General features: G+C 35.6%; 1 protein-coding gene across 2 annotated transcripts in view; it reads left to right on the forward strand.

Moving 5' to 3' along the window:
• SYCP2 (synaptonemal complex protein 2) overlaps nucleotides 1–17,202 on the forward strand; it is an 80,438-nt gene that overhangs the window by 29,208 nt on the left and 34,028 nt on the right. For both annotated transcript variants that reach the window (XM_045795366.2, XM_045795381.2), the window contains exons 14-18: nucleotides 2,898–2,958; nucleotides 11,863–12,011; nucleotides 13,233–13,307; nucleotides 13,749–13,895; nucleotides 16,906–17,005. In XM_045795366.2, the coding sequence (XP_045651322.2) occupies nucleotides 2,898–2,958; nucleotides 11,863–12,011; nucleotides 13,233–13,307; nucleotides 13,749–13,895; nucleotides 16,906–17,005 (532 nt within the window). The remainder of the gene's footprint in view (nucleotides 1–2,897; nucleotides 2,959–11,862; nucleotides 12,012–13,232; nucleotides 13,308–13,748; nucleotides 13,896–16,905; nucleotides 17,006–17,202) is intronic.

Below are 17,202 nucleotides of genomic sequence, written 5' to 3' on the forward strand. Positions count from 1 at the left end.
CAGCAAAGTAGTGGTATATAAAATCAATGCACAGATAGCAGTTGTATTTCTATACACTGAGACAGAAGAAAGAGAAATTAAGGAGCCAATCCCATTTACAATTGCACCCAAAACCTAGGAATAAACCTAACCAAAGAGGTGAAGGATCTGACTCTGAAAACTATAGGATGCTCATAAAAGAAATTGAAGAAAACACAAAGAAATCGAAAAACATTTTCCATGCTCATGGATTGGAAGAACAAATATTGTTAAAATGTCTTTGCTACCCAGAACAGTCTGTTCATTCAGTGTAATCCCTATGAACATACCATCAACACTCTTAACAGAGCTGGAACAAATAATCCTAAAATTTGTGTGGAACCAGAAAAGACCCTGAATAGCCAAAAGAATGTTGAAAAAGAAAACCAAAGCTGATGGCTTCACAATTCCGGACTTCAAACTCTATTACAAAGCTGTAATCATCAAGACAGCATGGTACTGGCACAAAAACAGACACATAGATCAATGGAACAGAATAGAGAACCCACAAATGGACCCTCAACTCTATGGTCAACTAATCTTCAACAAAGCAGGAAAGAATATCTAATGGAAAAAGGATAGTCTCTTCAACAAAGGGTGTTGGGAAAATTGGAGAGTCACATGCAGAAGAACAAAACTGGACCATTTTCTTACACAATGCACAAAAATAAACTCAAAATGATGAAAGACCTAAATGTGAGATAGGAATCCATCAAAATCCTAGAGGAGGACACAGGCAGCAACCTCTTCAACTTTGGCCACAGAAACTTCTTGCTAGACACGTCTCCAAAGGCAAGTGAAACAGGCAAAAATGAATTACTGGGGTTTCATCAAGATAAAAAGCTTTTGCACAGCAAAGGAAACAGTCAACAAAACCAAAAGAGAACCTATAGAATGGGAGAAGATATTTGCAAATGTCTTATCAGATAAAGGGCTAGTATCCAAAATCTGTAAAGGACTTATCAAACTCAACATCTGAAGAACAAATAATAGAGTCAAGAAATGGGCAGAAGACATGAACAGACATTTCTCCAAAGAAAACATGCAAATGGCCAACAGACACGTGAAAAAAAATGCTCCACATCACTTGGCATCAGGGAAATACAAATCAAAACCACAATGAGATACCACCTCACATCAGTCAGAATGGCTAAAATTAATAAGTCAGGGAACAACAGATGTTGGCAAGGATGCAGAGAAAGGGGAACTCTCTTACACTGTTGGTAGGAATGCAAGCTGGTGCAGCCACTCTGGAAAACAGTATGGAGGTTCCTCAAGAAGTTAAAAATAGAGCTACCCTACGACCCAGCAATTTCACTAGTGGTATTTACCCCAAAGATACAAAGGTAGTGATTCTAAGAGGTACCTTCACCCCAGTGTTCATAGCAGCAATGTCCGCAATAGCCAAACTATGGAAAGAGCCCAGATGTCCATTGACAGATGAATGGATAAAGATGTGGTATATGTGTGTACACACACACACACACACACACACACACGCATGCACACACAATGGAATACTCAGCTATCAGAAAATGAAATCTTGCCATTTGCAACAACGTGGTTGGAGCTATAGGGTATTATGCTAAGCGAAATAAGTCAATCAAAGGAAGACAATCATATGATCTCACATATGTGGAATTTAAGAAACAAAGACGATCATAGGGGAAGAGAGGGAAAAATGAAAAAAAAGATGAAATCAGAGAGGAAGACAAACCATTAGAGACTCTTAATTATAGAAAACAAACTGAGGGTTGCTAGAGGGGAGGTGGCGGGTGGAGGGATGGGGTAACTGGGTGATGGACTATAAGGAGGGCACGTGATGTCACAAGCACTGGGTGTTATGGAAGACTGATGAATCACTGAACTCTACCTCTGAAACTAGTAATACACTACATGTTAATTGAATTTAAGTTACAAAAAATAATAAAAATTATGAAATTTTCCATAATATAAAAAAAAAAGGAAGGCAATAAACCAGGAAGCATCACTTTGAAGTTAACAACCATCCGGAATGTGCCTCAAAGGAGCAAGTGTTTTTACACATAGAAAATAAGAATCTGCTCAAAGCTTTGGGGCAGAGAAGAGGATAGCAACACTTTTCTCCCAACCCTGAGGCTTTGAGGTAAGGGAGAGTTAGCACCTTAACTGGAGATGCCATAATGGTAGTGGTGCCCTCAGCATATGGACTGGTTTCAAGTAAGGCAAAGAAGTGGAGGGAGTTAGTGAGGAGATTGAGGATTCAGGTGAATTTCTGTAAAATGAATTGTCCTTAAATAACAAAAGAAGGGGATCTATTTTCCTCACAAGATTAGTGGAGGGTTTTAGGATCTCATCTTTTGGGAATGGTATCTAATTTTTCCCGTAGCTTTTTTTGTGAATTCAGTATTAGTTTATTCTGTTATATACATTTTCAATGAAAGCATTTCCGTGGAAGGGGGAAGGGGAAAATACAGTGATTATTCATATGCATTCAGTGTTTGAATTTAAGGACAGTTAATCAGCAAGTGGGAATTGAGGAATGCATAGGATTTCACACTATTTCAAAGGCATAAATGACAGGATTTGGTAACATTTTTAAAAAGGATATCCTCTAATAAATATTAATGGTAGTAATTCCTTTTTTGGTCAAAAACAAAAATTATACCATTATACTATGAAATCATACCAGTATTTCCTTTATAAAAGTGGATAGATTAAATATGACACATGTAATATATTATACAATTCATGGAGCAAGAAATGTGTTACTTAGTGATACTTAATAAAAAATAACTTTATTGTTTGTATAACTTTTAAGTTTTTAAACTGGTGTTTAAAGAAGATTTAAAGCAGGAGTAAGTTATTTATTTATGGTCAAACCTGTTTTTAAATTTCAGGATCATCAGTGGGAAGCAGTGACTGTGCCTGAGGATAAAGTACAAATATACAGTGTTGAAGGTATTAAACGTGTTTTCTTTAACTCTCCTCTTGACTCTGATCGCATGAGTAGCAGTTGCATGCTCTCTGGGGAAAAAATAGACTAATGAAAACAAAGTCAACATTTTCATATATTTACATTCATAAATTTGATAGTTCAATATCATCAATATTTGCTGAACCCACATTTCCCCACCCCAATTTCCTAACTCCTTCCTGAACTTCTTTTCGTTATCTAGTCTAAAACCTGTGACCAATCACTTTCTTGTCAATATGTTCAAGGCTCTTGCCTTTTATCCAATTAGTTTGATTAGATCCAAAAACATCTAGCTCCCGCACTAATATAACTGGAATTGTATTAACATTGCTGGCAAAGTCCTACAACTTGGCAGACTGGTACCAAGATATAGTTTAGTCATTTCAATGGGGATGTGGTATCTTGTGATCGTTTTAATTTGCATATTCCTCTTGACCAGAAATGTTGAGCACTTTTGCGTTTGCTTGGTGGCCATTGATATATATTCCTTTGTGAAGTATCCATTTAAATATTTTGTCCTTTTTTTACTAGGCTGTCTTTTTTTAATTAAGTTTTTGAGTTCTTACATATGTGGGTAGCAATCCTTTGATAGATAGATGTTCTGTGTGTATCTTCTCCCCATCTGCATCTTCCTTACTTATTTCTTAGGGGTGTCTTTCATGAGCAGAAGTCTTTAAATTTGAAGTCCACTTGATCACTTTTTTCATTGTGCTTATTGCTTTGTGTGACCTAAGTAATTTTTGCTTACAACCAAGTCACAAAGATGTTCTTTTGTCTATAAAAACTTTGTGGTTTTAGCTTTTATGTTTGGGATTATGATCCATCTCAAATTAACATTTGGTTATAGTATGATACAGGAGTTGTGGTTCATTTTCTCATACGGACACGCAGTTTTTCCAGTACTATTTGATGAAAAGGCTTTCCCCACTGGATTTCACTGATTCCCTATTTGAAAATCAAATGACTGATAGCAGTGCATATCTCATCTCTTGAAGCTGTACTCCATCCCATGGATCTATTTGCCATTCCTTATGCCAGTAGTACCACACTGTTTTAATTTTTGTAGATTTACAGTTAGTCTTGAAATCAGAGAGTGTAAGTCTTCCAACATTCTGGTTTTTTCAAGGCTGTTTTAGAAATTGTAGACCTTATGTATTTCCGTATGTCTTTTGAAGTTATCAATTGCAATAAAAAGTCTGCTAGGTTTATGATTACAATTGTAGTTTGATATGGGGAGAAACAACTTTGTAACAATGGTAAGTATTTCAGTCTACAAACATGGTATATCTTTACATTTATTCAGGTCTTTAATTTCTCTCAATAATGCCGTGTAGTTTTTAGTGTAGAAATCTTACACATCCTATGATGAACTTATTCCCAAGTCTTCAATCTTAACCTGATATGATTATAAATAGAATTGATCTTTAATTTCATTTTCCAGATATTTTCTGCTGATATGCAAAAATACAATTGATTTTGAAATACTTACCTTGTATCCTACAGTCTTGCCAAAGTCACTACTTCATTCTAGTAGTTGTAGCGTGGATTCCTGATATTCCAGGGAGTCTGTTATGGTCTCTGCAAATAAAGATGCGGTTTTACTTCTTCCTTTCTGATCCTTACGCCCGCCCTTAACGAACTTCCTTCCTTTGTCCCTCTCCCCCACCTCTCCTCTGTCCCTCTCTTTATTTTTTCCTCCCTTTATTCTCCCCCACCTTCCTTTGTTCCTACCTTTGCCTTACTGCAATAGCTAGAACTTCTAGTATAGTATAGAATAGAATTGGTAAACGTGGTCATCTTTGCCTTCTTCATGATCTTTGCTTAGGGAAGAACATGTAGTAGTTTACCCTCGAACGTGATGTTAGCTGAAGGTTTTTTGTAGATGACCTTCCATCGGGTTGAGGAAGTTGGTGAGTCTTCATGTGTATAAACACACATAAAACTATTATGCAATTCAAGGTAGTAAATATATCCAGTCCCCCTAAATGTTCTTTATGCTCCTTTTGATCTATCCCCAGGAAGATCTAGTCCTAGGAAGTCACTGATGTTTTCTCTACCATGGACAAGTTTACATTTCCTCAGTTTCTATAAATAGAATCATACAACATATAGCAATTTTTTCTGGGTACTTCCTTTCAACATTACCTATGTATATGCATATTTATGTTAGTATATGTAATATATATAATTATATGTATTATATGTAATATATAAAATATACATGTAAAAATATATAATACATATTTAATATAAATATACATATTTTACACAAATGTAATATGTACATTTATATATGACGTATTTGTGTATTTTTATGTAGTAATACATTTAGATATATATTTTTAACTTAGCCACATTACATGTATTCATAGTTTATTCCTTTTTATTGCTGAGTGGTATTCCATGGTATGGTTATACTTCAATTTGTTTATCCATTCACCTTTTGATGAGTATTTGGAAGGTTCCCAGTTGTCAGCTATTATAAAATGCTACTGTGAGTATTCATGTATACTTATCTTTATGCATATGTATATATATGCTTTTATTTTTCCTCAGTAAATACTGGGGAGTGTAGTGGCTGTGTCAAAGCATAGATATATGTTTACCTTTGTCAGAAACTTCCAAATGGTTGTCCCAAGCAGTTTTACCATTTTACATCCTCACCACCGGTGTATAAGAGCTCCAGTTGACATCCTTGGCAACAGTTCACATGGTCAGTCTTACCTTTTGGCCTTATTGCATTGCCTAGAACCTTCAGTATAATGTTGAGTAGAAGTGATGAGAGTAGATGTCTTCACCTGGTTTTTGATGTTGGGGGGGAAAGCATTCCTTTTTTGCACCACGAAGTATTTATGGTGATAGTTTTTCATGTGTGCCCTCTGTCAAACTGAGGAAATTCTCATTCCTAATTTGCTGCGAGGGACTTCCTTGATCACAAACACTGTTGGATTTGGGGAAATGCTTTTCCTGCACCTATTGATATTATATATGGTTTCTCTTGTTTGGTTCCTTAATAGAAATCCATTGATTTTCAAATGTTAGACCAACTTTGTGTTGTTGGGATAAACCCCACTTGGTTTTGGTACATTATCCTTTTATGTATCATTGGAATTGATTTATAAAATTTACCTACGAATTTGGTATTCTATGCATGAGAAGGTCTATAGTTTTCTTGTAATGTCTTTCAGTTTCAGAATGAGGGCAGTGTTAGCCTCCTAAGAATGAATTGGCAAGTTTTCCGTTGTCTTCAGTTTTCTATAAGAATATGTGTGGAATTGATACTGTTTCTTTCTTGTACCTGCTAGTATTTGCCAGTGAAGCTGTCTGGGCTCCCACCATTCTTTGTTGAAGGCTCTTAACTACAAATTCAGTTTATTTAATAAATAGAGAGTGTTTCAGGTCATCTCTTTCTTCTTGAGTAAGCTGATAATTTGTGTCTCTCAAGTAATCTGTCCGTTTTATTCATATTGTCAAATTTATTGGTATGAAGTGGTTTATTATGGTCCTTAGTATCTTCTTACTCTCTGTAGACTGTTATGATGGACTTTCTGTCACTCCTGATGTTTATAACTTGTATATTTTTCCTAATCAGTTTGATAAGAATATCAGTTTATTGGTATCATCAAAGAGCCAGCCTTTGGTTTCATTGATTTTTCTCTATTGTTTTTCTATTTTCCATTTAGTTAATCTCTGCTCTTATGTTTTTTTTTTTTTCTGCTTACTTTAGTTTGAATTTGTTTTTCGGTTTCCATTGTCCTAGGGTGGAAGTTGATTTTATTATATCTCCTTTGTTGGCTTTATACCCCTTTAATTGGTGGTTGATTTAGGATTTATTTTATTCATCTTTAACTTAATAGTGTGTATATTCAGGTGATATTACACCCTTTTATGTGTAGCACAGGAACCCGCAACAGTGCACTTGCGCTTCTGCTTTCCTGGCTTTCCTGCCATTGCTATCAGTAGACAAAAAAGGTTTTTGTTTGTTTGTTTCTTTGTTGTTGTTGTTTTGCTTCTGCATGTGTCAGAACCTTTGCAATATGGTGTAATGATATTTTGCTTTATGCAGTCAATTAGCTTTTAAAGAGGTTTTTTAAAACGGATTAAAAAGTATTTTATGTTTACCTACACCTTTGCCATTTCCAGTGTTCAGTTTTCCTTTGCGTGGATTCAGATTTCTAACTACTGTTGTTTTCCCTCTCCTTGAATGACTTCTGTAGTACTTCTCGTAGTACAGACACTGGTGATGAGTTCTTTCAGTTTTTATGTTTCAGAAAAATCTTTTATTTTGTTTTCATTTTTGAAAAGTACTTTTGATACATATCGAATTTTAGATTGCCTATTGTTTCAGTTCTGTTTACTTTAAAGATGTATCGTCAAAGATATTCTACTTTCTCCTGGCTTGTGTTGTTTCTTCTGAGAAGTCTATTGTCATTCTCTAGTTTGTTCCATTTTATTTAAAGTCTTTTTACCCCGGATTCTTTTTAAGATTTTCTCTTCATCACTAGTTTTAAACAGTTTCAATATAGTGCTTTAGTGTGATTTTCTTCATGTCCTTTGTTCTTGGGGTTCATTGAGGCTGTTTGTTCTGTGGGTTCATAGTTTTCATCAAATTTAAAGTTTTTATCCTGTATTGTTCAGATATTCTTTTCCTGCTGATTTTTTCCTTCTCCTTTCCTCTGGAGACTCTGATTGCACATACACTAAGCTACCTGAAATCTTCCCACAGCTCACTGATTCTGCAGTTTCTCCACTCCTTCCACCCCAAATTTCCACCCCCCTTTTTTCATTTGAATATTTCTCTCTTGCTGTATTTCATGGTCATTAATATTTTCTTTAGCAGTATCTAATCTGTTGCTAGTCCTATCTTGTATAATGCTCACCTCCCCTATTGTATTTTTCATCTCTGAAAGTTTGATTTGGATCTTTTTTTTAAGATAAATTTTTAATTTTAGAATAGTTGTAGATTACAGAAAACTTACCAAAATAGTATAGAAAGTTTCCATGTACCCCCTCACTCAGTTTCTCCAATTTCTTAAATTGTGGTAAAAAAAAAAAAAAAATATATATATATATATATATATATATATACACACACACACACACACATATACATATATACATACACACACACAACATAAAATTTATTACCTTAACTATTTTAAATGTATAGTTCAGTAGCGTTACGTATATTCACATTGTTGTGGAATAGTTCTCCAGAACTTTTGTCATCTTGCCAAATTGTAACTTTATACCCATTAAATCACTTCCCTTTTCCCCCCGTCCACCCATACCCTGGTAACCACCATTCTGCATCTTTCTTCTGTGAATTTGACTATTTTAAGTAGAATCATACAGTATATATTTTTTGTGACCAGCATTTTTCATTTAGCATAGTGTTTTCTCCCATACTTGCTTTTTTAAAGATTTTTATTTTTATTTATTTATTAAATATTTTATTTATTTGTTTGACAGAGATAGAGACGGCGAGAGCAGGAACACAAGCAGGAGGAGTGGGAGAGGGAGAAGCAGGCCTCCTGCTGAGCAGGGAGCCTGATGCGGAGCTGGATCCCAGGACCCTGGGATCATGACCTGAGCCAAAGGCAGACACTTAACGACTGAGCCACCCAGGCACCCAAGATTTTTCTTTTTTTTTTTTTTTTATAAAGATTTTATTTATTTATTTGACAGAGAGAGACAGCCAGCGAGAGAGGGAACACAAGCAGGGGGAGTGGGAGAGGAAGAAGCAGGCTCCCAGCAGAGGAGCCTGATGTGGGGCTCGATCCCATGATGCCAGGATCACGCCCTGAGCCGAAGGCAGCCGCCTAACGACTGCGCTACCCAGGCGCCCCAAGATTTTTATTTTCTTTAATCTCTACACCCATCTTGGGGCTTGAACCCAAAACTTCTAGATCAAAATCCACTGACCAACCAGGCACCCCTCATTTTTTAATTTTTACATCTTTTTTTTTTAAATATATTTTTACGGGACGTAAATTATTGCATTTTAAAACAAGAAGCCTACTTGGATCTTCATCTTCCTTTAGTTGTCTCATTCTTTTTCATTCATAGCCAATTTTGAGAGAGAGTTTTACTAAATCCTTTTTTTTCTCCTTCTTTTCAGTCCTGCTCTTACTACTTTGTTTCCCATCCCACTCCACTGAAATTTTAGATGTCAAAATAATAGTTAATTTTATTACTTATATCAGTATGCACAGTTTCAGTCCTTATACTAACCCTCCCCCCACCTTTGACGCTGTTGACTATACTTTCATTTTTGAATCGTTTTTCCTAATTTCTCAGCTAAGCTCTATATATTCCTCCTTTATTTCCTATTTTGACAAATGGTATGATGACCTTCCAGGTCCCCCAATACAGAAGCCATTCTTGATTGTTTCCTTTCCCTCAACTAATCATTTTTCATGTTCATGTATTTCTCTTAACATTTTTTGAATTTCTTTTCTCCCCTTTATCTTCATGCTAATCACTGCTGCCGCTTCCTAATAAAGTTCTATCGTTTGCATCTTGCCAAATGTAGTTGCACATAATTGGGGGGAAAACGTTATTTTCATTGTTTTAATAGTGTAATTTGATTTTTAAGATTTATTTTCCAATATATAACTCTCCCTAATTTTATGAGGACTCTTCTGTAAAAAAATCAAGTTCTTTATGTATGGATTAAAAAGAGTTTTTCAGGTTTTTTTTTTTTTTTTTTGGAGCTTCCTGGTTGGTGAATAAGAATGAATCTTCATTCCAGGAGGGTGGTGCGTCCTAAACTTCACAGGGACAGGAGCTCCTGTGCTCCAGACCCTTCCAGACCTCACACTGTGTATCTCTTCACCTAGCTGTTCATGCGTATCCTTTAATATCCTTTGTAGTAAAGTAGTAATCTAGTGTAACCTATATGGAACAGGCAATATCTGAATGAATGGCACTCATGGAAAAAAAAAAAAAAGTGGAACCTGGGAATCAATTAATATTTCTAGTGAAAAAGAATGTGATTAGTTGCAGACTGAGGGGATGGGAAGCAGCAGTGTAATGGATTACAGACAGACCGTTTTATATATAATATGTAAGAATTTATAAAATAAATGCTCCGTGAGCAATCTTAAAATTTTTTTTTAAAATGCCTTTGCAGGAGAAAATGTTATTATATTCATATAGTGTACTAGAATCTCATATAAATATGTTTACTATAAATACTTAGGTTTTTTTAAAGATTTATTTATTCGAGATAGAGTGAGAGCATGCGCGTTCATGCCCATGTGTGGTGGGGAGAGAGGCAGAGGGAGAGAGAGTTACAAGCAGACTCTGCGCTGAGTGCAGAGCCCATCACAGGGCTTGATCTCACAACCCCGAGGTCATGACTGAGCTAAAACCAAGAGTTGGATGCTCAACTGACTGTGCCACCCAGGCGCCCCAAAATACTTGGCTTTTTAGCAAGCAACAAAATAAATTTTCTGGTATCTCAGTAATATTGCTAATTAAAAGCAAGTCATGATATACTCTAGGCAGTTAAAGGAAATACCAAAAATTTCAACAAAGCCCACAATAAAATATAACAAATACCAATAAATTCTTTACATAGTCACAGTATATGTGGAGAATACTTTGTACAAAAAGGTACAAAGCATTCAGCATTATTTGAAGTAATTCTAATACTATGTTTATGTAAGCAGTGAAACAAATATTGCATGTAAGTTCGTGGTAAGCTGCAGAAAAAAAAAGTCAGAGCAATATAATAATAAAAAATATCCATAAGGATTATAAATTTTCTAATATTCATCAGAATTCAAAACATTATTGTCTTCAAAGTCACCCAAAATTTCATCTCTGAAGCTTGAAAACTTATTACTGTTGAAACACATGACTTTTTTTTCCCCCGAAATAAAACCACCAGCACTCTTTGAGTTAGAAACAGTCACTTCTATCTTCAAGCAATTAATAATTCTTATAACCATCAAAGGACGTTACTGCGCAAGTTTTTCATGACCATAGAGTTGCAAAAACAAATAACACATATTCTGCTTGAGTAAGCCTCATAGGAATCAGAATTTTATAGCCAATAGGACATTTGTCCTGTAGGTTAGGTCATGAAGTAGCCAGCAGAGCTTTTCCTGATGTAGAGACAAATTTTTCTACTTGGTATGCTCCATCTCCATCAGAATGTTTTCCTCCTGCCCAAAAATATACATTGGGGACAGGTGTGGCAACTTGTCAGTTATCAATAGAAGCACCATCAGAAGTAGGACAGGACGATATGTGGCCTTTAGTCCATAATACAGGCACATTAATTGGATGTTGAGTGATTCTTTGGTGAGTTTTTGGAGGAAGGGAGGTAAATATCTCTTATAAACTGGCACTTACAGTATTTTCAGTGGATCAACAAATTAATGGAGGGGTTGCACTGATTCTTCTTCACAGTTTCCTGGCACAGTTCTTTACAGTCAACTTGTTTGTAACACTTGGATTTAAGAGAAATGTTCAAATAGATGCTTATGCCAAGAAACATAGTTATTTATGGAACTAAAGTTATTTTCTTTGTTTGACTCTTTTAAATTAAGCAAATAGTTTTCTAAGATATGTTCTAGGAATATAAGAATATAAGGAAAATAAGAACCTGTTAGTGTCCAGAGCATATTTAGGGCTTTAGCTCATTAGCTATTATGTTAGTTTGTAATTTATAGATCAGGAAACAGAGACTCTGAAAAATAAATTGATTTGTTTGCATAAGTCGTTAGTACTGGAATTGATTGTTAAATCATAGAAGTTAATGTTATTTCCCTTCAATTTAATTACTATGCTACATGACTTTCTTATTTATAGTATACCTAGAGAGTGGTATCGTAGAAATGAATATAAACTAATAGGTGTGATTTCTTTGATTACAGTGAGAGAATCGAAGAAGCTACTGACCATAATTCTGAAAAACATAGTAAAAATTAGTAAAAGAGAAGGGAAAGAATTGCTGTTGTATTTTGATGCATCATTAGAAATCACTAGTGTGACACAAAAAATTTTTGGTGCAAATAAATATAGGGTAAGTGTTTAAATTCTTTTTAATATTTATTTTCATAAAATTCTTTTTAGTATTTATTTTCATAATTCTGGAAACTTTCGGTTATTTAGGGCTATAAGTTTCATTGATTTTTTTCCCCCTAGAATTCTTAAAATATGTTGGTTTTTAGTTCTTTAAATTTTTATTGTCGCATAGCCATCAGATTGTTAGCCATATCCTTGAGACACCTGTTAGAATCTCAGATGACAAAATAAGCTGCAGTATTAAAAATATTTGATGAATTCCTGCTAGGTGTTTAAAAAGTGAATTGAGAAAAGACCATGTTTTTAAGATGTTAAACATTTTGAGGATTACAGAATCTACCTCAGAAGAAGTAAATAAGAGGCAGGTACAGAAGTTGAGAAAACAGAATGCTCATTGAGAGTCAGATTTGAAGGAAAGGCTATTCAGATGGGGTTTGAAATGGCCTTGGAAATTGATGGGTGAAATTTAGAGAAGATGCATTCTAGGACTGTGGAAGACATCATGTCAGTAAGGTGACAGCTCATGTTATGTTTCAGGGAGCTACTCTGTTGACAAGCTTGGATAGTGCATGTCTTAGTCTGTTCAGGCAGCTATAACAAAAATACCGTAGACTGGGTGGCTTAAATGACAAACCTTTCTTTCTTGCTTGCTTGCTTTTTTTTCTTTTTTTCTTTCTTCCTTTTTCTTTTCTTCTCTCCTTCCTTCCTTCCTTCCTTCCTTCCTTCCTTCCTTCCTTCCTTCCTTCCTTCCTATTTATTTCTCATGGTTCTGGAGGCTAGAAGTCCAAGATCAGGGTACCAGCAGACTTGTTTTCTGGTGAGGGCCCAATTCCTGGTTCACAGTGGCTGTCTTTCCACTGTGTCCTCACATAGCAGAAGGAGTGAGGGAGTTCTTTGGGGTCTCATTCTATAGCAGCACTGATCCCATTCACGACAGCCCTGCCCTGATGACCCAATCACCTGCCAGAGGCCCCACCTCCTAACACCATCACCTTGGGGGTTAGGTTTCAGTATATGAATTCGGGGGGACACATTCAGCTCATAGCTGTGCAGAAGATTTATGGTGAAGAAAAATAGAGACTGTATTTGTGGAGAAGGGTATTTATATATACAAAATAATGATTTGAAATAATTTGAGAGTTTTGAAAGGAAACAGGAAATAATTGCATTAACATGCAACGAACCGGGAGAAAATGACATCATTTTGAATTAATTTTAGGAATTTACCAGAAAACAAGGTATTTCAGTTGCCAAAACATCTGTGCATATACTTTTTGATGCAAGTGGATCACAGGTATGTGTCTGACTTACTTGATTTTTATCATTGGGCTAAGTTGAACCCTAAATAATTGCACAATATTATGTTGGACAGTGAATATCTAAAAAAATAAATTTTCTCAACATAAAATGCCCCAATACGGTATATGATTTTTTTAAGCATGTTATTAAAGATCATTTATTTTAGTATAGAAGATAGTTATTAATATCATTTTGTAACTTTAAAAATTAGGTATATATGTCCTGCCACTAATGCCAAAGCTTGTTTTATGTCTATTGACATTTGAAAATATGGATGCTTTTTGTTGGGTTACTTTGTAGGAATAAGTACATAGAAAATAAAGAGTTGACTTTGTAAGTGTGGGATGAATGGGCGCTTATTAAGACATCCGGTGATTTTTGAGAACTTCCTGTGGTTTGCAGTTTGAAATACTTTTTTCTCCACATTCTCCAACAGATTCTAGTGCCGGAAAGTCAAATCTCACCCATGGAAGAGGAACTCATTAGTTTGAAAGAAAAACCTAACTCCCAAAAGGAATTTGCTAAGCCTCCAAAATATATCAAAAACGGTAATCAGGGGGACAGAAAAAATAGTCAGCCTGAGGTAAATATGGTGCCAAAATACTTGTTTATTAAACAGCATAGATCAAATCATTGCTACATATAATTATAGAAAAAAAAATCTAGAATTTACCTTAATGGCCTTCATCAATAACATTCAGAGTATTTCCCCTGCCTTTTATAAATGCAAACAAAAGATAGTGTTTTGGCAATTGTGTTTACGTGTAGGGATAAGAGGGTTAAGACAAGGTATACTATATACTTGTAAATTCCAAGTTAGAAATATATAAGAAAGCACCACTTGTTAAATTTATCCTGTCTGTCTATATTTGCTTTTGGCTGTTATGTAGAATACAAATCCATAATGTAACGTTCTCTTTATTTGCACAAGGAAAGGAAAGCTAAATAATAAGTTTTTTTTCCTCCTCCTCCTACCAGTGAAGGCTCCTCTAGACCACATTCAGCAGAACCAGTTCTCAGCCTTTGTGTCTTGTGACACTTGACATTGCTAACAGCCCCGTCTTTCTTAATGCCCTCTCCTTCTTTGCTTTGTTAGCCTGTTAGTTCTCTTCCAACTTCTGTTACTACCTTAGAGATACCTTCTCTCCTTGCATCCTAAATGTAGATTTGCTCTGAAAACTTGACTCAGCCTCCTGAACATCTCTGTGCCTTCTCCCTTAAAGAGCTCCCTTCATGTGCATAGTTGAAGCTCTTGAAATATACCAGACCTCTCTTCAAAGTGCTACAGCCCAGTCTCCACTTATTCTTTTGAATGTTTCCTTTTGTATGTCTCTTCCTTTCCTGAAATCTAACCTCAAACACTTTTATCTTTTGCTTCAAATTTGCATCTACCTCCATACTTCAGTAATGCTACCATTAATTTTCTGATGGTATCCTGAATCCTGCCTCCTCTCCCCTGACACCTAGGACCAAGGTACTAGTGATGGTTCTTTCACGGTACCTCTCACATCCTTTCCTCCTCATTCCCTCTGCCCTTACTCATTTTAGCACACCTAGCTCAGTTCAGCAGCCTCCTCTTTGGCCTCTGACTCTGCCAACTACCCCATGTGGTGTTCCTTCCCTGGTTTTTCTTAATCCCGGAGTCCCTGTTGCATTCTGCTCAGAAAGTTGTGGGATCTCTGTGTTTATCTTCCTGCATCTAAATTTTGACTCAATCCTGAGACCTTCTACAAGTTCATTTTACTCTACCTACTCACCACATGAGTAAGGTTAACGGCTTTCCTGCCTCTTTTTATGTCATACTAATTCTTGCCTCTATACCTTCATTCATGTTGTCTGTCTTTTTTTTTTTTTTTTTTTTTTTACCTTCCCTCATTTAAAGTGCCCTTACATTTGCAAGTCTTGATTAATTTTCACTTTTCTTCATGGACTTTTTCCTGTTTTAGTTTTTACTAATTTCTCGCCTTTAGGCGACTTTAACTCTCACAGGCTCTTCCATACATTTTGTCATGTTGATATTACCCACTGTTTTTTCCCCGTTAGTCTTGTGTCCTTTGTTAAATGAAAAATGCCATCTTCTGTTTTCCTTGGACGATTAAATTATAAAAGCCATTTTCTGTGTCTTTATATCAGAGTCATAATGAGTACTTATTTAAAATGCTGATTCTTAGGGCCTCCCACCTTAAATGTATTGAGTCATAAACTCTAGAACTAAAGATCTCTAAGAAACAGTGCACTGTTGTTAAAATACCACTGTGTTTTTGTTAAGGATTGACTGTTTTAAGCATTTATATGAATAAGTAACTTCCCAGGTCCCATTCACTATGCCACTAGGAACTGTCTTTTCTTGAAGAATCCATTGGTTCAATAGTTTGTTTTCTGGTTAATCATAGAATTCCCCCTTTTCCTCTCCTTTCCACCTTTCCTCCACACCTCATTTACAGACCTATTAAAAACCGTGCCATATTTTTTTCTTAGTCTTAGGGGCAGATGCCTTTTAAAAAATAGCTCTCCTCTGTGTCTTTACAGTTTGTCACTATCTATGCCCTTCCATGGCGTCCTCTGAAGCTCTTTCCCACTTCTGTTCATTGACTCTAGGATGAAGTTAGAAAATGCACATCTTTACTGGAATCACTAGCTCCTGTGCCACTGAGTCTCTGAATTCCTGTTGCTGCTTTTTACTCCAAAGTCACTTTAGTCCTCACAGAATATTAATAACAGTTTTTAAAAATGTGTGAAAATTCTGAAGAATGCTTAACATTATGAAAGCATTCATAAACAAATTTATATAAATATACATAAATATGTATCCAAACATCATACATATTTGAAATAGAATAAGAAACTGAGCCATCAGGCGCCTGGGTGGCTCAGTCAGTTAAGCATCTGCCTTTGGCTCAAGTCATGATCCCAGGGTCCTGGGATGGAGTCCCACATCAGGCTCCCTGCTCAGTGGGGAGTCTGCTTCTCCCTCTCCCTCTCCTGCTCCCCCTGCTTGTGCATGCTCTTTCTGTCAAATAAATAAATCTTAAAAAAATAAAAAAGAAAAGAAAAGAAACTGAGCCATTGGTTATAGATACACTCAGTACCAATAAAATATTTTCAGCTAGTATTTAAAGGTGCTGTATTTCATGTCTGATATCCATAAATAATTTTTAAAACAAGTTTTGGCTACCTGTTCAATACCAAATATTAGGGTAAAACCTTTCAAGTCAGCCTAAAACACAGAAATTTCTGGTTATCATGTTGTTTATAAAATACCATATGTTGGGGCATCTGGGTGGCACAGTCAGTTGAGCATCCAACTCTTGGTTTTGGCCCAGGTCACGATCTCAGGGTCCTGGGATTGAGCCCCACATGGGGCTCTGTGCTCAGCATGGAGTCTCCTTGTTCCTCTTTCTCTGCTCTTCCCCCTGCTTGTGCTTTCTCTCTTGCTCTCTCCATCTGTCTCTGAAATGAATAAATAAAATCTTTAAACAAAGTACCATATATCTTTTGTGTGTAGTCAAGGTAAAATATTACAGATAAAATTATAAAGTATTTCATTTTAAAAGAGAATGTGTGTTTACTGTGGCTGCTTCTCATGGTTTCAGATAATTACTCCTAGCAAAAGAAAAATGTCTGAAGCATCAATGATTGTTCCTGGTGCAGACAGATACACTGTGAGAAGTCCAATACTTTTAATTAACACATGTAAGTTTTATAGTCTTAAAAGACTTCTAATAAACATATTTTTAAAACAGGCATTTTTTAATTCAGAGATACTCTGGGCATAATTTACATAGAGAATAAGTTGGGGATATGGAAATTGTTAAGATACAAACCACAAATGTCTTCTAATTGTCAGGAAATTCCGAATTTCTAAGCGGTATATTGGTTATTAACATGTA

The sequence above is a fragment of the Ursus americanus genome, chromosome 22 (assembly GCF_024610735.1).
Source record: "Ursus americanus isolate L20-20 chromosome 22, mUrsAme1.1.p, whole genome shotgun sequence".
Taxonomy (NCBI): domain Eukaryota; kingdom Metazoa; phylum Chordata; class Mammalia; order Carnivora; family Ursidae; genus Ursus; species Ursus americanus.